This window comes from Equus asinus, chromosome 2, assembly GCF_041296235.1.
Source record: "Equus asinus isolate D_3611 breed Donkey chromosome 2, EquAss-T2T_v2, whole genome shotgun sequence".
Classification (NCBI taxonomy): Eukaryota; Metazoa; Chordata; class Mammalia; order Perissodactyla; family Equidae; genus Equus; species Equus asinus.
Genome location: NC_091791.1, coordinates 166,516,456 through 166,538,444, shown reverse-complemented (window position 1 = coordinate 166,538,444; position 21,989 = coordinate 166,516,456). Strand labels below are relative to the sequence as shown.

Sequence of the window (21,989 nt, the reverse complement as noted above, 5' to 3'; positions counted from 1 at the left end):
CTGAGAGATTTACCATTCTTTCCTATTCAGTCGGCTTTTCTACTTTTCCTATTAATCTAAAACGTCACTAGGTAGGCTCCTTGCACCAAATATCAAAGGTCAAAAGTCCTAGATTTGTGTTCCAGATAGAGGGTAAAAACCATTGTCACATTTCTCATCTATGGTCTTTTAATAGAGGGCCAGGGCTTACCCAGGGCCTGAAGTCATGTTTGTTTAACAAATGTGTTCTTGCTCAAATATTTCAGGCACAAAAAGGGAAAGCTGGAATTACAACACCTGAAATTTTAGTTTTAGTTTACATATACCCTTATAATTAATTTGAATCCATTGTATCATTTAAAACATTTTATTGGAATATAGGATACATGTAGGAAAGTGTAAATATATTATAAGTGTATAGCTTGATGAATTTTCATAAAACTGACACACTCTTATAACCAGCATTCAGATCAGGAAACAGAACCTTAGCAACACTTCAGAGCTCTCTCTATGACCTTCATGATACCATCCCATGGGTAACACCATCCTGGCTTCTAACAGTATACATTAGTTATGTCTGTTTTTGTGCTTTATAGAAATGATGTGTTTATTGGTCATTCTTTTGAGAAATACCTGCTTAAGACTTTTGCCTTTTCTATCAGTTTGCTTGTTTTCTTATTGATTTAAACATCTTTTTTTTAAATCAAAATGAGCCTGTGAAAATAGTACTTGGTGCGAATATCTTCTATTCATGGCTATTCTTTTAACTCTTGAAATAATTTTAATGTCAATTTTAATATAGTCCAATGCCGATACTTAAATATTTTTGTATCCTATGTAAGAAATATTTACCTAACGCAAAATTTTGAAAAAAAATTCTGTATTTCTTCTATAAGCTTTATATTTTATTTTTACATTGAGATCTGCACTACATCTGAACATTTATTTACATATGATATAAAGCACAAGATATATTTTTTACATATGACAAATTATTAAATGCCACTTATTGAAAAAACCATCCTTTACATTTGGTAAATAGAGCAAATGTATTTTTTCAATTTTTTTTGGTAATTCTGTTTCAGTATTAGTTTTATCACAAATGATTTTTTTATCAACAATCTCCATCGGCTCATCTTATTCTGCTCTTTTATTTCAATTTTCTCTCTACTTTTAGATTTTTGCTTTATGTTTTACAATTGCCACTTATTTATTACATTGATGATGCAGTTTTCTAAACTTTTGCTCTAATTCCAAAATAAATTATTTTTAGAAGTTTTCTCCTCCTCTTGTGCTCAGGATATTTTCTTTTCCATGTGCCATATATATATACATATACATATATACACACACATAGATACATACATACACATGTGCTACTTTGTTTCTTACAAAATTCTTATGTCATGTACTTACGGTGGTCAGTTAATTTGAAACTCATTTAGTGTGTTGGCTGTTTCATGCAATTCTGGTGGAACAAAACAAATATTCTCCCAGCTTTAGAATCAGTCTCTCAGATGTACTTAACAGGTGGTGTGTGTGGAACATTAGAATCCTCAATGTGCACTGCTAACAGTCTCTCCTTGACTGGATCCATATTATTTGCAGAAAGTAGAAGTCAAAAGAAACAATGTGCCAATGGAGCTCAGAGTTCTTAACTCCTTATTTTCTTGTGAGATCATTTACTCATGGTAATCTCTAGTGGTCAAACTAGTTTTAGAACTAAAGACAGTTCCATTAAAAACTATGAAACTGAGAATGAGTGAGTTAAAAGAGAGAAAAAAATTTGAGGTAAGCTTTGCTAATGGCAGCTGTGCATACTCAGCATCATCAACTGTTGCTTAAGACTAATCAGGTCTTTCCGTCCTTCCTCAGTATAGGAGTGAGCAGTTTTTCCCAGGCAGTCAAGGTCCAGACATCAAGAAGAAAGGAGATTCAGCCTCACAAGGCCAAACACAGTCAGAGGATGAAAACTAACCAGAAAAGTCCAGACAGTCAAGGAAAGAAGAGATTCAGTCTTCAAGACCAACACAGGCTGAAGTAGCCTGCGAGCAAGACCACATGCTCCTGCCCCCCACCTAAAACCCCAGCACATGCTCCCTCTCCCCTACCTGAAACCCCAAATAAAACCCTTACCTTTTTCCCATCCAGGAGGTAGATTTGAGTTTTAACTCCTACTTCTTTGTCTGGTTGCCTTTCGATAACAAACCACTCTCCTTGCTACAAGCCTGACATTTCAGTTACTGGCTTTCACGCACATTGGGTAACAAAGCTATGTTTGTGTTCAATAACAACTACTTGTTAATTTTGTAATTTATGAAGATAAGTTTAGAAACATATTTCAAAACAGAAAACAGTGGAAGAACAGTCAAATGATTTTTTTGATTTGCAGAGGATTATTTCTGAACAGGGATGAAAAAAAGAAGAATATAAGAAAAATCTACATCTGTGCGCTACTTTAGGTTGGCAAGCACTGTGTTTCCCGGGGGCCTAGCATTGCTGAGTCATCGTGTGTACCTTCTGCCTCTTCTTGGCTTGTAGCAATGGCAATGGGTTGGCTGTGAGTATCATCTGTCGTCTAAATATCATTCTTTCTTTTTTTTCTGTTTCCTTTATTTTTAAGTAAGGAGAATTTTCTGCCCCTTTCCAGGAGTTTCTAGCTGAAAGTCATCCTAACCTTTCAAAATATCTGGTGTCAGCCACCTTCTGACAAACACAATATATTAATAATTCTAACAGTGGAAGGAGAAATTTACACCACTTGGCATGATCTGTGAAGAATGTCACAGATAAAGAGAATTTTGAGTCGTAAGGAATTGAAGTTTCAGAGAAAGAGCTTAACAAAGTACTTGGGGGAACTATTTTATTAACAATGATTGGAAAAAGGAATAAAGGAAAGAAAAGATTATGATATGCTTGTAATATTCTTGAGCTCATTCTTATATTGTTATAGAAGGTCTAACTCATGCCCACCAGCATTTTATTGTATCCCTAGCATTTGTCAGTAAAATGTTCAGTCATGAATATTTAGCTGTTCAATAAATATTTATTGAGCATCTATTATTTGTCAGGTACTGCGTTAGTTACTGAGGATACTTCAGCAAAAAAAAGTGATGAAAAAAAAGTTTCGCATTTCTGTTTTTAAATATGGGGATGCAGAGGATGGCCTTAGAACAACAGTAAAATGAGGTCAAAAGCTGTGAAGAAGAGGAAATAAGTGAAAAAAGCAAGGGGAGGGATCTTGAAAGAGATATGCTAATCTTTGGAAACGGCCACTAGCGCCTTCCACTGCACTTTGTAGGACTGGTGGACAAATATCTGTTCCCTCATCTCTCACTCATGGAATCCGAGCAATTTCCAAACTGTGATAATCATAGCAGTTTACATTTGTGTGCAACTCTTATGTACCAGGACAAATTTCTCAGTCTTTGTGAAGATCCAAGAATGTCTTGAATGCCACTCACATCAAGGTTGGGAGCTCCTTGCTCCTGTTTTCTCTGCCTTGTGTACTAATTTCTTTTATATCATTTCCACTTGGGAAAATGCATGGCTAATACAGACCTGAGTATGCTTCAGAATTTCTCTAAAATCAACATGCATTTCTGCTTCTATTTGAATATTTCAGGGGCTAGTACTGTCTCTTTATGGGATTGGGGAATATTGCTTTTCTCATCTTGTAACTCATGATTCCTACTCTAACATTTTGACATTTTGCTCTAAAATGTGCGTCACCTTCTGGGATGGGTACTATGATCCATCCCACTGACTTTCCATTTGATTCATTATTTGGGAGTCTCCTTCTTCCTGTTTCTTCACGTAAGGCAAGATTGAACAACATATGCTAAGATTCTGGAGCTTGACAATCTCAGATTTAAAAATAAATTAAAAAGTTGATGCTGGGGGGCCGGCCCTGTGGCTGAGTGGTTAAGTTCATGCGTTCTGCTGCAGCGGCCCAGGGTTTCCCTGTTTTGGATCCTGGGCGTGGACATGGCACCGCTTGTCAGGCCACACTGAGGCGGCATCCCACATGCCACAACTAGAAGGACCCACAACTAAAATATACAACTATGTACTGGGGGGATTTGGGGAGAAAAAGCAGAAAGAAAAAAAAAGTTGGTGCTAACACTTTTCAGACTGCGAATATTGGCAAGTTTTTAAATCTCTTTGAAATTTAGTTTTCTAACATGTAACATAAGTCTCAGAATAATTCTTTCCCAAATAGTAATGAAGATTAAAAGATATAATATATTTAGGGCTTTCCTAAAAGGACACCGACTTTTGAAGCCAAAAAAATAAATAAATACATGATAGATTTGACAATGTAAAAAACAGCCACATTAAAAATAAACAAATTCAAAGGTTATATATTAGAATAAAATATTCAAACAAATATAAAAGCAAAGAACTATCTAAGATATAGAAATAATTTCTATAAAGAAAAAGAAAAAGAAAACGAACCTAACAGAAAAATGGTCAAAAGTTGGGAATAATCATATGACCAAGGTCAAACAGGGGCCAATATATGGATAAAAAGTTGCTAAAAAGCACTAGTAATCAGGAAATCGTGAAAATGCGTATAGATAAAGTATATTTGTATTGTTAAAATAAAAAATACTCATAATTCCCAATTTGTGCAAGGATGTAAAATAAGCATTTTCATTTACTGTTGGTTGGAGTATAATTGTTAACACCTTATGGAGAACAAGTTGTCACTTTCTCCAAAAATTTTAAATGCAATTTTCTTTTGATATAGCAATTCCAATTTCAGAAATCTCATTAAAACAGACACTTCTAAATCTCTACAAAAGTGAATCGACAAAGATGTATAAGACAACTTTCTTTATGATAGCAAAGAAATAGAAACAAATTTGCACCAACCGGAAAGTAATTCATTAAATGATGGAATGTTTCAAAGTATTAAATAGGCATCAAAAAGAATTAAATGGACTTCTCTACTTCTTTTCTACTGTAGAGATATCTCCAGGACACTTTACTGCATGAAAATCAAAAGGGATGTTGTGAAAAATTTCAAAAAAGTCCAATTGTCTGTGTGTGTGTATATGTGTGCATGTAAATGTGTATGTAATTGCATCAACTTATATGCAAAGATATATATATATATGTGATTGACAGAAAAGAGGCTGGCATGATACACCTTAAACTATCAGAACTGGCTTTCTCTGAGAGGACAGTGGGAGCTGGTGTGGAATGAAGGAGACTCAGCTCTGGGCTTTCACTTTTGCTCCCCATGAGCCTTCTATGATGAGATGGATCTGTGTGTTGCTGAGGGAATATCAAAAAATGTTGAAAACTCTTTAGAGATGCAAGACTTCTAAATAAATTTTAAAAACTTTCCTCCTTTCTTATTGCTCTCTGACTCTCCTTCTAGATTTGCTTTTGATGGCTGCTACCTCCCACCCTGCCCCCTTGCCTCCAGAGAGATATTGCACAGGTGCAGCCCCATCTGTCCCAATGTGCCTTTCTCACAATGCAGTAGTATACAGCAGTGTCTCTCAAGGTGACCTGGGGCAGGATCAAAGTGCTGGACTTTCTGTCTGTTGCGATGGTCAGAGAGGCCTTGTTGTTGGTCACATTGTCTCGTAAGCCATGAATTATATACTGTGGACTCTGACTCGGATTTTGCCGATACCAGTGTATATAATCATCCACACTGATGGTAGAGTGGTTACAAGGCAATTTTACATCTTCTCCTTCAGCACAATCCATGGAATTGGGCTGGGTGGTCTTAGCATCAATCACAGTCCCTAAGGGGTCAAGAAAATCAAATTAGCTCCAGAATACAAGTCAATGTAATTCTGTGGACCAAGGACACAACACTCCCATAACTTAACTCTCTGCCCCTACTCCACAATCCACTGTTTATATTTATATCCTGCTAGAACACAAAAATATCATTGATGTTCATTATGGAGACAAAGACATATGGCAAGAATCAGAGACTCCACAGGCTCTGTTCCATTGGTCCTTGGCTCAATGAACCCAGAGATTTCTTACAACCTGGATACTGCTAAAGGCTCTTTTGGAATCATGGCTATGTTTTAATCATGTAGAACTTTGTGCTCCTAGACAAATGCGTAGATCAGTTCTCAATTCCATCCACAGCATGTTGGATAAAGCATAGGGAGAAGAGTAGAGAGGAAATAACTCTTTAAGGTCCTTTGGCCTCAAAGTCATCCCTTGGTAGATACAGAGCACTTACCCAAGGTCAGAAACACAGTTACTCCAGTCACCAGCCTCATACTTCAGGGACAAACTAGGATCATCGGCCCAGAGCTCAGTCTTTGTGTCTGATCCTAGGCTTAAAGAAGTTCCAGAGAACAGAAACAATAGCTACTAGTAAAGATTTTCAAAGAGTGCAGCTGCCACTGTATTGTTGCCAGCACCTTGTCAGCCAATGAGAGAGCAGTTCCTTGTCCAGATCTTCCTCCCCTGCTTTAGTCACGTCCCCAAGAAGAAGGGGAGACTATCAACCAGACAACCTCTTAGAGCTCAGGTTTCCTCCAAAGGTCCTTGGAATCATGTATCTGCTGACGTCCAGGGAGACATTTCTCAATGCATCTATTCCTGATAAGGTAACTGATGACGTGCATGGTGCTCGCTCTCATCCTCCTGGAACAAACGTCCTTGATACTCATTTCTTCTAAGCCTATGCTTATGGGTGTTGGGCACCAAGGATGCTGGGGCAGAAAGAAAGAAGAGAAGGGAAAGCAAACAAGAGGGGGAGGAGGAGGGGATAGTAGAAAAAGCTAGAGAAAGGAAGGAAAAAGAGTATAAGGAATGGGGAAGGTAAGGGATCATCAGGGGAGGGGAACTGAGAGAAAGTGTTTAGGGAGATACAGGAAAGGGCTCAGCCTATTGGGCTAAGGGATCTGAATCCTTGAGCTCACACACTCAGCAAGAAATTATAAAGTATGAGTCCCAAAAGAGGATGAAATGTGTCATTTTTCCCGTTTTTTATGGAACATTAGTGGTAAATATATAAGCCTTCCCTTCTCCAAGGAAGAAACTAAGTTTGCAGATGAAGCAGCTCCCTCTTGTGACTGAATAGATGAACTGAAAAACTAAAACCAGGCCAAAAGTCAGCCTGCAAACTTCGGAAAGATGCTTTCCTCAGATTTGAAGTTGGACATGTGAGTTGTAACACCTCTGTACTCATCTTTGTTTTCTCCCAACACTCCAAAAATGCCAAGGAAGATTTTCATTGCTTTTGATTACTTTATTTCAGTAACATCCCCATTATGATTCTCAGTTGATGGCTTCTCTTCAATTTTCCTTTTCTCTTAAATCTCATTTTTAAAGGTTGGCTCAAAGGCCCACATTAACCAATGTCTACAAGAGAGCTTGGTACAGACTAGACACTCAAGAATTCCCTGTTTTCCGAGTGAGATGAGTTATTATTCATTAATTTAGTAGGAGAAGTTATGCTGAACAACTCTTTAATTATTCTGAATAGAATCTCCAATTTTATGGAAAACATTTTGAACAAAAGACTCCAACAATGCTTTTCAGAGTCTTGAATTTTGGAAGATTGTATCATCTCCACGACCATACGAAGTTAAGTTATCTTCATTTGCTTGATGAAAACCAAAATAACGTACTTAGTTTACTCTCCAAATAGCAAGAGAATTTGATAAAAGGCGAACTCCTTTGCATGATGAACACTCTCAACAATCCAGCAATAAAGGCAAATTCCTGAATCTGATAAAAGGTATCCATGAAAATGTCCAAAGTCAATATTATCCCCCCATAAGGTCAGAAATAAGACAAAGAGACACACTATCACTACTTCTATTCACTCTCATACTGAGAGCCTGGCATCAAGTCAGGAAAAGGAAATTAAATGGATATAGTTTGGAGAGGGAGAAGTAAAGCCATTTTTATTCTTAGATGATACATTTGATATGTAGAAAATATGAAAGTATCTATAAACAAACTCAAAGAACTGGAATAGATGAATTAAACAAAGTCACTAAACACAGAAATCAATTTTATTTCTAGATTCTAGCTAAAAGCGTTGGAAAATAAAATTAAAATGCTGTTTATCAAATAACTGGGAATGAATTTAATGAGGGCTTGCAAATCCTCTAGAATAAAAGCTACAACACATTAATAAAAAGATTCTGGGGACCGGCCCGGTGGCATAGTGGTTAATTTCGCACCTTCCACTTCAGGGGCCCGAGGTTCAGATCCCAGGTGTGGACATGGCACCCTTTGGCATGCCATGCTGTGGTAGGTGTCCCACATATAAAGTAGAGGTAGATGGGCATGGATGTTAGCTCAGGACCAGCCTTCCTCAGCAAAAAGTAGATGATTGGCAGCAGTTATCTCAGGGCTAATCTTCCTCACCAAAAAAAAAGGAATTAGAGCAGGCCTACATAAATGAGGAGGATATCACATAAATCTGGAGATTCCATATGTTAAGATATCAGTTGGCCCACATTGACCCGTAAATCCAACACAATATCAGTCAAATTACTAGGATCATTTTGTGGTAAAAGTTGAGAAGCTAATTCTATAACTTATGTGGAAATACAAAGATCTAGAATAAGCCTTGAAACAGAAGGAGGAAGTTTGACTTGCATTTCTATATTTCAAAACCTATATGAAGCCCCAGTAGTAAAGACAGAATGGTCTATTGGTAAGAGGATAAAATAAACAGGTCAATAAACAGAATCAAATCCAAAAATAGATCCATATACAATCACTGTTGATTTATTTTCTCCCAATGAGCCTATATAATTCAGTGGGGGAAAAGATGATCATTTTAGGATAAGTGCGGGAGCAACTGACTATTTGTGTTTTTAAAAGCACCTTGACCCCTCCCTCACACCACATAAAAAATTAATTCTAGATGGATAAGAGCTCTAAATGTGATAGGTGAAACTACAAATCTTCTAAAACAAATTGGAGAATTTCTTTATGACCTTGGGAGATGGCAGATATTTCTTTAAAAGTACACACACACAAAAACTAACCATAAAAGAAAAAAGTAATAAATTGCACTCCTTAAACATTAAATACTTATGTTCCCCAAATACACCACTGAAGGTGTGAAAAAGCAAGTTACAGGCAAGGCTAAAGGATTTACACTACATATATCTGACAAAAAACTTGAATACAGATTGTGTAAACTTGTCTATAAATTTTAAAATTGTAAAAATAAGACAAACAACCCAAAGAAACATGGACAAATGTTGTGAATTGACACTTCTCAAAAGAAATTTTCCAAATAGGCAATAAACTTACAAAAATATACTCAATATCATTGCTCATCAACAAAATGTGAATTAAGTCTACAATGTGATACCACTACAGGCACGTTAAAATGGCTAAAATTTTGAAAAGAAATTCTGCTTCTGGAAAGATGGAGTTATCGGAAATTTTAGTTTAGCCATTCTGATAGGTGTGTAGTGATATCTCATTGTGGTTTTAAGCGGCATTTCTCTAAGAGCTAATGATGTTGAATGCATTTTCATGTGCTCATTTGCCATCTGTATATCTTTCTTAGTGAAATGTTTCCTTGTCCGTGTTCTAATTGGGTTGTTTGGTTTGTTTACTGCTGAGCTTTGAGAGTTCTTTATATATTCTAGATACTGGACCTTTGTGGGATTTATGATTTGCAAATCATTTTTCTCAGTCTGTAGCATGTCCTCTTAAGAGAGTCTTTTTCAGGGTAAAGATTTTAATTTTGAAGTCCAACTTATCGTTTAAAAATGTTTTATGAACTGTGGTTTTTAGGGTTAAGCCTAACAACTCTTGGCCCAGACTTATATATCAAAAACTTTGTCCTATGTTCTTTTCTAAAAGTCTTATTTTAGGATATCCTGATATCCTGACCTGACCCCATCTGATTCTTATCTAAAGTTATAGGACCACCCAATAACCAGACCCTACCTACACCGATACCATTTTAATGACTTTTTTTATATAACCTTTCCTTTGTTTTGTAAAGAGACAACTCACATACCTATGCCTTAAATTTATCCCTACCCTCAACCCATCCCTGCAGCTCTTTACTGCCCGTGGGTCCTGTGCCCGTGCCTGCAGCTGTTCGCTGCCCATGGGTCCTGTCCCCATGCTACTCCATGCTATTCTCTGAATAAAGGAGCACTACTGCCAGACCGTGAGAGTCCAAGAAATCTTTCTTTCAACTCCTCGGCTCGCTGAGCCAGCATCAACACCATGGTTCAAAACCACAAACATTTATTCTCTTACAATGCCGGATGCCAGGAGTCTGAAGTCAAGGAGTTGGCAGGGTCATGAATGCTTCAGGGGAGAATCCTTCTTTGCCTCTTCTGGCTTCTGATCCCTCCAGGCATCCCTTGGCTTATGGCTGTATAACTCCAACCTCTACCTCCTTCGAGAAGACCTCCCAAGGCTGGCCTCTCCTCTGTGTGTCTCTTAAAAGGACACTTGTAGTGAACCGGTCTGGTGGTGTAATGGTTAAGTTCATGTGGTCGCCTTCAGGGGTCTGGAGTTCGCAGGTTTGCATCCCTGATGCAGGCTCAGCACCGCTTGTCAAGCCATGCTGTGGTGGCATTCCACACAAAATACAGGAAGATTCGCAAAATGTTAGCTCAGTGACAATCTTATACACACACACACACACAAATAAGGACATTTGTCATTGGATGTAGGAGCCACCTGGATAATCCAGGATGATCCTATCTTGATATCCTTAACTTAATTACATTTGCAAAGGCTCTTTTTCCAAATAAGGTCACATTCACACTTTCCGTGGATTAGGATGTGGACACATATTTTGGGGTCCACCATTCAGCCCACTATAGGAACTCTGTCTTTGAACTGTTGTCATGTAAATGTATTAGTGGTAGAAATCTTTTTTTGGGGGGGCGAAGATTAGCCCTGAGCCAACATCCATGAGCATGTTCCTCTACTTTATATGTGATATGCCTGCCACAGCATGGCTTGCCAAGCAGTGCCGTCTCCACACCCAGGATCCAAACCAGCGAACCCTGGGCCGCCGAAGCGGAATGTGCACACTTAACCGCTGTGCCACCAGACCAGCCCCAAAATTATTTTTAAAACTTTTAAATCCCTCAAATTATAAATGTGCACACATACTATATGCTAAATTACCTTTTGATTTTTGTACATTATTCTAATACAAAAGTCATGCAATAGAGATATTATTATTCCAAATTTACAAACAAGAAAACTAAAGCTCAAAGTGATTAAGTAATTTACTCAAGATCAAACATCTGGTAAGTGGCATAGTAAGAATTAGAACATATCTCTCTCTGGCTCTAGAGTCCCTGATGTTTGGAATCTGCCAGGCCAACTACATTTGTGTCACTCAGTAAGGTTTTTAAATGTTAGAGAAGATATTTTATAAAACTAACGGAGGTCTATTTTGTGGTTATTCTTCTAATTGCCAAAAAAATTTTAAAAAAAAGGGACAACCCCAATGCCTGTCATGTGAGAATGGTTAAACAAAATGTGGTACATCCATCAATAGACTACTATTCAACAATAAAAAAGAATGAAATACTAATATATGCTATGACATAAATGAATCTCAAAAACATCATGTTAAAGAAAAGAAGCCAGACACAAGAGATCACCTGTTGAATGATTCTATTTATATGAAGTTTTCAGAAAAGGAAGCTACAGAGATATAAAGTAGATCCATGGTTGCCTGGGGCCAGGCATGGGCATAGGGGTTAACTATAATTGGGCATGAAGGATCTTTTGGGATGATGAAAATGTTTAAAAATGGATTATCGGAACGGTTTCATAACTCAGCCAATTTACTGAAAGTCATAGAACTGTAAATTCAAAATGGATGAATTTTATGGAATGTAAATTATACCTTGATGAAGTTGTTGGGAAGTAACTAAGAATTTCAGTCTATCTTGCCTGTGTCACTGTCCAGGTATTATGTTAGTTTGAGTCAACGTACACATATTTGTTTTAACAGTGATTTTTGTGGCCAGAATTTCCCTAGGAGCTCTGAAAATTATAAAAGCAACATTCTGTTCACTGTGAGCTCAAAATATAGTTGGAGTAATAAGATATGTCCAGGGAAAATTGAAGAGTATAAGATAGCATTAATTTAGATTGTTCAAAATGTAAATCTACTTCTGGGAAATGGATGGTATAAACTGACTTCAAAACCTTTCCAGTGAACCACTGAATCATGATCTGAAAAGTGGAACAGGATTGGAAAGCATCTCAGTGTCTAACTTCCAGCTTTCTTTCCCAAGAGAAGTGATGTAGTTAATAAAGGAAATCCTGTAAAGCCTCATTAATGTCTCCTAATCTAGAAGTGTGAAGGCTAGTGTTAGGTTGGGCTGCTAGACAAACAAGCCACTACAAGTCAAGTTCATTTTATTCTCCAGATCACAGCATTCAAATGATTTAGTGATAGGAGACAGGGCATGACCACAGCATTCATAAAGCCCACTTGCTGCGAAGTTTGTTTCTGGTGAAAATACTGACCATTGATAAATTCACCCACATATTGGAGGGGCAGTGTGCAGAAAAGGAAGGGCATAACTCCTCCAGCAGGGAGCATTCCTACAACTAGTAGGGCAGAATCCTGCAATCCATAGCCACCACTTTACCTGGAATTGAGGCCAAGCCAACTGAAAACTAGATTTACGGCATAAGTTAAATCTTACCTAAAGTGACTTGCAGGGTAGAAATCGTGACGATTCTAGATAAATAACACAAAGATTAGTTCAGCTTAATCTGTTATATTAGTATTGAATTGCATTGACTCTAGAAATATTTTAGCTTTTGTACATTCAATCAACAAATTTATGTATCGAATTTGCATCCTCTGTGTTAGGCATAGTTCAGGCATGAGGCATGCAATAGTGAAGAGGATACAAAAGCCTGATAGTGAAGTGAGAGGAGAAAAAATTAAATAAGCATATTTTTAAAAAATGATGTAATTTTAGGGGCCGGCCCAGTGGTGCAGCAGTGAAGTTCACACGTTCCACTTCAGCTGCCCAGGGTTTGCCAGTTCGGATCCCGGGTGCAGCCATGGCACCACTTGGCAAGCTATGCTGTGGTAGGCATCCCACATATAAAGTGGAGGAAGATGGGCATGGATGTTAGCTCAGGGCCAGTCTTCCTCAGCAAAAAGAGGAGGATTGGCCGCAGATGTTAGCTTAGGACAGGTCTTCCTAAAAAAAACCCACAAAAAGATGTAATTTCAAACAGTGATAAGTACTATAATGAATACAATAGTATATTGAGATAGAGAGTTACTCTGGAGTGAAGAAAGGCGTCTGCTCTAAATAGGGTGTGGAGGGAAGGCTCCACTCTGACACTTACTTGCAACTCCTGGCAAGGTATTTAACCTCTCTCATGTTCAATTTCTTTTTCTGTAAGGAGCCAGTGTCTTTCTGTGGGGCACTGGGCTAAGCATTGGCATTCATCATCTCATTTACCTCTCCTCATAACCCTGTCTAGTAGATACTATCAATATCCGCACTGTAGGCATGAAGAAACTGAAGCATAAAAATTATTGTGATTTTCCCAATATCACTCAACTAATGAGTGGCAGATCTAGAAATACAACCCAAGTCTGTGGTGTCAAGCACTTTGCTACACTGTCTCTCTAAAGGAGGATGGAACCAATCTTGAATGGTTCCAAGAAGAATTAGGTGAGAACACACATGGAAATCGCCTAGGACAATAACTTCTCTATCTTAGGCACTCAACCAGATGCACACAATGTATAAAATATTGGAGGTTGGGAGACACAGTCTGAAATTGCAGACGAGTCTATCCACAACATAAAGCTCGATATTTTTCCAAGGTGTATTTTACAATTTACATAGAAGATTTCATGTGTTACTATAAGTGTCCCTGATCTGTCATGTTTCTTACTGTTATGGGAAATCAGTTCATTATGGTCTTATACTAGGAGATTGGTTGGCATATTATCACATAGAACTATATCAAGCAGTATTTGCTACAATTGTTTATTATTTTCCATCATTGACTCTTGCTCCCACTTCTTGGGATATTTTTATACTACAGTAAAGGACAGAGCAGTAAACATAATTATACTTAGAGAAAAACCTTCCAGCTTTATAACAATGCCAAGCTTTATTTCCAAGATATCCTATTATTCTCCAGACCAAATCATCCCGTGTATTATATTTGTCATTTTGAAGTTAATCACTTTCACGTCTGGCAGGCAAAAAATTAAAAATGAGCCAGTTCTCCTGAATCCTCTGTCCCATCATTACTGCAGTGGGAGGTTTATTGACTTTGGTTCAGCAGTGGTGGTTCCTGCTGAGACAGGGCTTCGCCACAATTTAACCCATGAACACTGGAGGGCAGCAGCGAGGCCACTGTCAGCATCACGAAATATTTCAGCAGAACACCAGGTGGCAGCGCTTCAGCAAAAAACTGCTTTTGTTTTTGATTCATGGAGTGTGGAAGGAAAATAGAAAGATTTAGATAAAGGATTCATCAAGTGGTGACATTTGAATAGATGTAAAGGAAGTTCAGAGGTACCCCAAGCAGATATTTGGGGGGGATAGTATTACAGGCAGAGAGGGCAAAGGCAGGGGGCCCAGGTCTTGATATGGAAATACGGTTGGAGTCTTTAAGGAATAGTATCTCATCTTTCTCTGTTGCCCCTTATTCTTGCCAGCACACTATTATATAAGGAACTTGCTAAAGCGTTCAACACAGTTAACTGCTTAGTGGATCATTTCCTCATCTATTGGCCCTGGGGCAATTTGTACCTAGGTTTGGCATCTTCTTTCCTAGTTTCCTTTGGGTTCCACTTTAAACTAGTAATGTCACCATCACTGAAACCTCCAGCCACTTTGTTCTGGGGCCAATTGCTTCTCCATAGTCCAAACCTTACTCTTTAGGAGCCCTCTAAGATGCTACACTCTGACTTACAGTGAAAGTTAGAGATGGTTTTCAAAGTTAAGAGTGTTATGTCTCATTTCTCAAATATAAAAAGTAGAAATGATAATCAGAATCCCAATGACATTCTTTACAGAATTAGAACAAAGAATCCTAAAATTCATATGGGGTAACAAAAGACCCCGAATTGCTAAAGCAATCCTGAGAAAAAAAAAACAAAACGGGAGGCATCACAATCCCTGACTTCAAAACATACTACAAAGCTATAGTAATCAAAACAGCATGGTACTGGTACAAAAACAGATGCACAGATCAATGGAACAGAACTGAAAGCCCAGAAATAAAACCACACATCTATGGACAGCTTATCTTTGACAAAGGAGCTGAGGGCATACAATGGAGAAATGAAAGTCTTTTCAACAAATGGTGCTGGGAAAACTGGAAAGCCACATGTAAAAGAATGAAAATTGACCATTCTTTGTCACCATTCACCAAAATAAACTCAAAATGGATCAAAGACCTAAAGGTGAGACCTGAAACCATAAGGCTTCTAGAAGAAAACGTAGGCAGTATACTCTTTGACATCAGTATTAAAAGGATCTTTTCAGACACCATGTCTTCTCAGAGAAGGGAAACAATAGAAAGAATAAACAAATGGGACTTCATTAGACTAAAGAGCTTCTTCAAGGCAAATGAAAACAGGATTGAAACAAAAAAACAACCCACTAACTGGGAAAAAATATTTGCAAGTCAAATGTCTGACAAAGGCTTAATATCCATAATATATAAAGAACTCTCACAACTCAACAACAAAAAATCAAACAACCCAATCAAAAAATGGGCTGGAGACATGAACAGACATTTCTCCAAAGAAGATATACGGATGGCCAATAGGCACATGAAAAGATGCTCATCATCGCTGATCATCAGGGAAATGCAAATCAAAACTACACTAAGATATCACCTTACACCCATTAGAGTGACAAAAATATCTAAAACTAATAGTAACAAATGTTGGAGAGGTTGTGGAGAAAAAGGAACCATCATACACTGCTGGTAGGCATGCAAACTGGTGCAGCCACTATGGAAAACAGTATGGAGATTCCTCAAAAAATTAAAAATAGAACTACCATACGATCCAGCCATCCCACTACTGGGTATCTATCCAAAGAGCTTGAAGTCAGCGATCCCAAAAGTCCTATGTACCCTAATGTTCATTGCAGCATTATTTACAATAGCCAAGACGTGGAAGCAACCTAAGTGCCCAGCAACAGATGAATGTATAAAGAAGATGTGGTACATATATACAATGGAATACTACTCAGCTGCAAAACAGAACAAAATCATTCCATTTGCAATAACATGGATGGACCTTAAGGGAATTATGTTAAGTGAAATAAGCCAGCTAGAGAAGGATAATCTGTGTATGACTCCACTCGTATGAGGAATTTAAAAATGTGGACTAAGAGAACAGTTTAGTGGATACCAGGCTAAAGGTGGGGTGGGGGGTGGGCACAAAGGGTGAAGTGGTGCACCTGCAACACAAGTGACAAACATTAATGTATAACTGAAATTTCACAAGATTGTAACCTGTCATTAACTCAATAAAAAAGAATAATAATATAAAAAAAGTAGAAATGATAAATCCTATCATATAAGGGTTGTGATGTTTAAATTAGGTAATGAATCTGAAATGCATACTACAATGCCTGACATATAGTAAGCTCAATAAATATTAACTTTCTTTTTTTCTAGTAAAACTTGCCTTTCCTTCAACGTCCAGGTCTGTGACCTGCTGCTGTTTTTTCTCTTTTCCACATGTGTTGAGTGATGGAAGCTTCTAGGGAATTTACTCACTCATCTATTTGCCAGGAGATAGACATTATTTTTCCTTACCCTCTTGGGTCATTTTCTCCTAGCTACATTAATATACTCAGGGTTCTGAAAGGACACAGATGGGGCTTTATTTTCATTTCCCCAATGAATAATAATGGAGACGTTGAAATTGTTAAATATTTTGTTTACCTTTGTTCAGCCATCAATTTAAATAGAGGCTACAGTCAAGAAATCAGAGAAGGGGCCAACCCGGTGCCATACCAGTTAGGTTTGTGTGCTCTGCTGCTCTGGCCCAGGGTTCACCAGTTTTAATGCTAGGTGTGGACCTACGCACCACTTAAGCCATGCTGTGGCAGGCGTCCCGCATGTAAAGTAGAGGAAGATGGGCATGGATGTTAGCTCAGGGCCTATCTTCCTCAGCAAAAAGAGGGGGATTGGTGGCGGATGTTACCTAGGAGCTAATCTTCCTCAAAAAAAAGAGGAAGAAATCAAGAGAAGACAGATTGGAAGGGCAGTAATGAAAGAATTAGGAAAGGTCATCAAGTGTAAAGAAGTGTCATTAGAGACAAAGACCAAGATTATTCACACCCTCGTATTCCCAATTACTATGTACAGGTGTGCAAGCTGCATAGTGAAAAAGGCTGACTGGAAAGAAATGGATTCATTTGAAACCTGGTGTTGGAGGAGAGCTCTGCAGATACCCCGGACTGTCAGCAGAAGGAACAAATGGGTCCTGGAGCAAATTAGGCCTGAACTATCACTGGAGACAAAAATGATAAAACTGAGACTGTCCTACTTTGCGCACATCATGAGAAGGTAGGATTCTTTGGAAAAGACAATAATACTTGGAAAAGCAGAAGGCAGAATGAAAATAGTAAGACCAAATATGAGGTGGATTGACTCCATAAATGAAGCCATAGACATGAGTCTATAGGAGGTGAGTAGGGCTGTTGAGAACAGGACACTGAGGACATCACTCTTTCATAGGGTCGCCAGGAGTCGGAGACTACTTGACGTCATGTGACAATAACAAATGAATAATAATCTTGAGCACTTTTTTGTATGTTCCGTAGCTATTGGATATCATATTTCTGAAGCGGCTCTTCAAATTTTTGCCCTTTTATTGATTCTTTTCTTATGGATTTATATGAGATTTTATATATTTTACATTTGCATCCTTTTTCAGAAATACGTATTACAAATATAGTTTACCAGTCTGTGCACTGACTTTCACCTTCTTAATAGTGATTTTTAACAAAGACAATTTAAAAATATACTTTAATTTTCATTGGGAGCTAGCCTGAAAGTTTTATTTGTCTGTTTTCTTTAAGAACCTTAGAAATGCTTTCCATTGAGGACTTCTATTACTTCTGATCAGAAGGTATCATTCTTAATGATGTTTCCCAAAACATAATGTATCAATTTTCTCTGGATTTGGGCAATATTTCTTTTCCACTGAAACAGACACTCTGAATATGGATTTGCCTTTGATGTCTGCAAAGCTTCTGCCAAAACCACAGTGGTGGACTTGCAGAATTCTTCATTCAATTTTATGGCATTCCACACAGCATTGCTTCTGAACAAGGAGCTTGTTTTACAGAAACTCAAGTATAACAGTGAGTTGGGGTGCCTTCTATGAGCAAAGAGATTACAGAATGGGCAATGGAAGAGGTAGTTATAAATACCAGCTATAATCACATGACCATTTGCAGAGACAAGAATTATGGTAGTTATGAAAATTTCCTTTTCACTTTGATATGAATATATTTATGCATTTATTAAACATTTTTTACTCCCCTCTCCCATTTGTCTACATGTAGTAGCATAAGATGTGCTAATATAAATTACTCTTATATCTCGTTATATCTCAATAGTTAAGCTACAGGATATCAATGGAAGAGTGTGACTCAGCCAGAAGACGAAATTTAGCCAAAAATGGATAAATGAACTTTGTATCCTCTTTGCAAAAGAGGGTTAGTTTTTTTGGTTGAATGAGGAATAATTGCATCATGTTAGCAGGAACATAATTTTGCTGTCATGTTTATTTGAAATTTAAGTGCAGTTGAAAGAGGTACCTGTGGATGCCAGTATGACAAGGAGGGTACTGTGGTAACACTGTACACTCCCAACTATCTGGAAATATATTTCCCAGAGTTTGTTTCCCTATATTGTTCTAGGTTAGGGCTATCCATGAAAGAGATTTTTGCAAGATTTGGAAGGTGGTTGTGATGAAGCAGCCATATCTTTTTACGTTCTGCAGCTTGGTGCGGGGCTCCAGGCGCTGTGGCAGCTCACACACATTGCTGCTGATGTGCCGGCTCATCTATCATTGACTCACAACTCCTCCACCTCCCACCAGATCTCCTTCAGCTTCTCTTTGTCTTGGGCCAAGTGTGCATGTAGAGTGATAGCAAATGACACCCATTTCTCCTGAAGGTCACCCACCACTATGAGACTGGAGGAGGTGAGAGACAAGTTTTAGTTTGTCTTTGTGGGCTTCAATCGTCCTCCCGGGTTCCAGTAAGTCTTTACAAGTTCACAACTTTTCTATGATTCTGTCGTCATCCAATTTTCTCTGACAAATGTTACTCCAGCTGACTTAGAGCAAACTCAGGCTCAATACCAGATGCAAAGACAACAGCTTTATGTAGACTCCTCCCCCAGCTCCATGACTTTTTTTTTTTTGAAGGAAGATTAGCCTTGAGATAACATCTGCTGCCAATCCTCCTCTTTTTGCTGAGGAAGACTGGCACTGAGCTAACACTTGTGCCCATCTTCCTCTACTTTATATCTGAGACACCTACCACAGCCTGGCTTGCCAAGCAGTGCCATGTCGCACCCGGGATCCGAACCGGCGAACCCCGGGCCGCCGAAGTGGAACGTGTGAACTTAACCACTGGGCCACCGGGCCGACCCAGTGACTTTTAATCCTTACAGTAAGCCTTTTATTTTACATCAGTCATGGTGGTTCTGCTTCTCTGATTGTACCCTAACTGACACAAAGTCTAAGAGGAAAGAACTAAAGAAATGATTTTCATGATGATTCCAGACGACTAGACCCAGGTTTGTGATGTATACTTAAGTGAAACTGCCACTTTAAATTACTATACGGCAGGTGTTTTCTACTTAAAATCTGTACAGTCAGTTATAAGTCAAATATTTAAGACTGACAATGGATTAGAGGAACGTTACTCTGGACACCTGTTTCCAGGTGACATAGAAGGAGGTTTTACTTAGAATTAAATCATCTGATCCAGACCACAGATTAAGTACCCACAGCACTGCCATTTCTTGTCTGGGATCTGCAGGTGTGCATTTCAGCTCAGCCCTGCAGCAGGAGGGCCGGGCTCTCTCTTATTGAGCTCTGGGGTTTTTGTTCTGCTTTTACTATCACTTCAAACACTGTGTGTTCACAGAGAGCACAAAAATACTTTGCCGAATCTTCCAGCTGTAAGGTTGAAATGGTGAGGGTGATGAATTTAGTTGCTTTCTCTAAGTTTGTAGAATAGCGGCCATTCTTAGCATTCTGGTTAGAAGAATCCTGACGAATAAGGAAAACGATCTCTCCATTGGGAAGCTGCTTATACCGAAAAATAGAGTATGTGCTCCAACTGGTTTGATACCGACAGTCCAGGGTAACTGTTGCCCCCTCTTGCATGGATGTGGCTGTCTGGCCTTGAGTAACTCTCTGGGCCACACTGGATCCTGCAGGAAAAATCAGAAAACAGAGCTGAGGTAGTGAATAAACTATTGTAAGAATTAGACTAGTTTAGAACCCAAAGACAAACCAAATTGAAATCATAATATGCTTGCTTTCCTCCAATCCTCCTTTCCTTCTCAAGTCCGTTTCAAGTACCATATGCCTGTGTGCAACCCTTTCATCCTTAACATTCTTACCCATGTTGGGAACCATCCCTACCAGAGAAGACGAAGGCCATGAGTACTCCTAGCAGGCTGGAGAGCGGCATGTGGCATGTGGCATGTGTCCCCTGTGCAAATGTGTTTAGTTCAAGCTGAGAGGTCAGTCTCACTGAGTGCCTGGCAGCGCATATACATATTTCCTGGGTTTTGATGCCCCTCCCCCAAACAGGAATAGGGTTTCTTAGGTTCACAGACCACATGGTCTATGCACAGATGAGGAAAAAGTCTATCTCACCCCAAACCATTACTTTGTCTACTTATGTTTCCCTGGTAATTAAGTTAGGCAGTATCTGAAAAGGGGCACAGAAAAAGCAATTAATATGAGATTTGAGCTGAGGGGAACTGAAGATCGAACCAGATGACATAAATTAATGATTATTCAATAGACTAATTTTGGGGGTCCATTTAAAGTAGAATTTATTATAGACTAAGGACCTGCCTCATAATCTACTTACTGGTCATTCACTTAACCAATACTTAGTTTTTCCATCCAGAATCTAATGAATTAGTTTAAAAACTCACAGATCTTTGGCTTTCTTAGTGAAAGGCAATCTTATCCAATCTTATTAAGGCATCTATTTCTTCTTTTTTACTGAGGTCTAAGCTCAACTTAAGTTTTACAATAAATAGAGTTTCTTCAACATCAAATGATAAAAAATCATCCTTCTGACTTTCAGAATCTATTAAATTGTTTATATTTTTATGAAATTATAACAAGAATAAACTATTGCTCTTTTGAAATCTGACATAGAGTTATATTTATTAAACCCTGGAGATCAGAATTTTCAGTCCTGTTGCCTCCGCAAGTAGAATTGTGCTTATTAGATCATGTGTCCAAGAATTGTCTTGATGTCATATTTTTTTATACCATTGGCCAAAGTGTTCCATCTCACTTGTTACACTTTGTAGCTGGGTATTTTTTTCTCTTTGTAAAATAAGTCAATATAAGGGTGACTGATCTCTCTGTGATACAGTGCTGTAATCCACTCCTACAGAATGTGATAGCTGTGGGCTGCAAACGCTCAGTATATGTCAACTCTGCAGAAGGTGACTGAAGTTTTGTACCCTGTTACACAATCACGTTGAATGCAGTTCTCAATCTTCCACTTGGTTTCATTGTTTTAATGGATGTATTAATATAAAAGGATCAAAAGTCAAATAGACAACTAGAAAAGAAAGTACAGACGGGGTCTCAAAGACAGTGATAGCTCTTTGATTCTAAAGTCAAAGTAACTTATCAATGGGTGATTCAGGTAAGAGAGTTCCTGATTAGTTGAGACATCTGCTCCCTTGTTCCATTTCCCCTCTGAGTGCTGACAGGCAGCCAATGCCCCGTTTGCAATTGTTTGTAACTAAGCAGAGGAGACCAT

The 21,989-nt window shown here is 38.3% G+C and overlaps 1 gene segment (V, D, J or C); it reads right to left on the bottom strand.

The window, feature by feature from the left end:
• Positions 1-19,952: 19,952 nt before the first annotated feature.
• Positions 19,953-20,721, bottom strand: LOC106840756 (T cell receptor delta variable 1-like). The segment is given in 2 exon segments: positions 19,953-20,403; positions 20,618-20,721. Coding segments are annotated over 2 exon segments (432 nt in total).
• Positions 20,722-21,989: the final 1,268 nt, after the last annotated feature.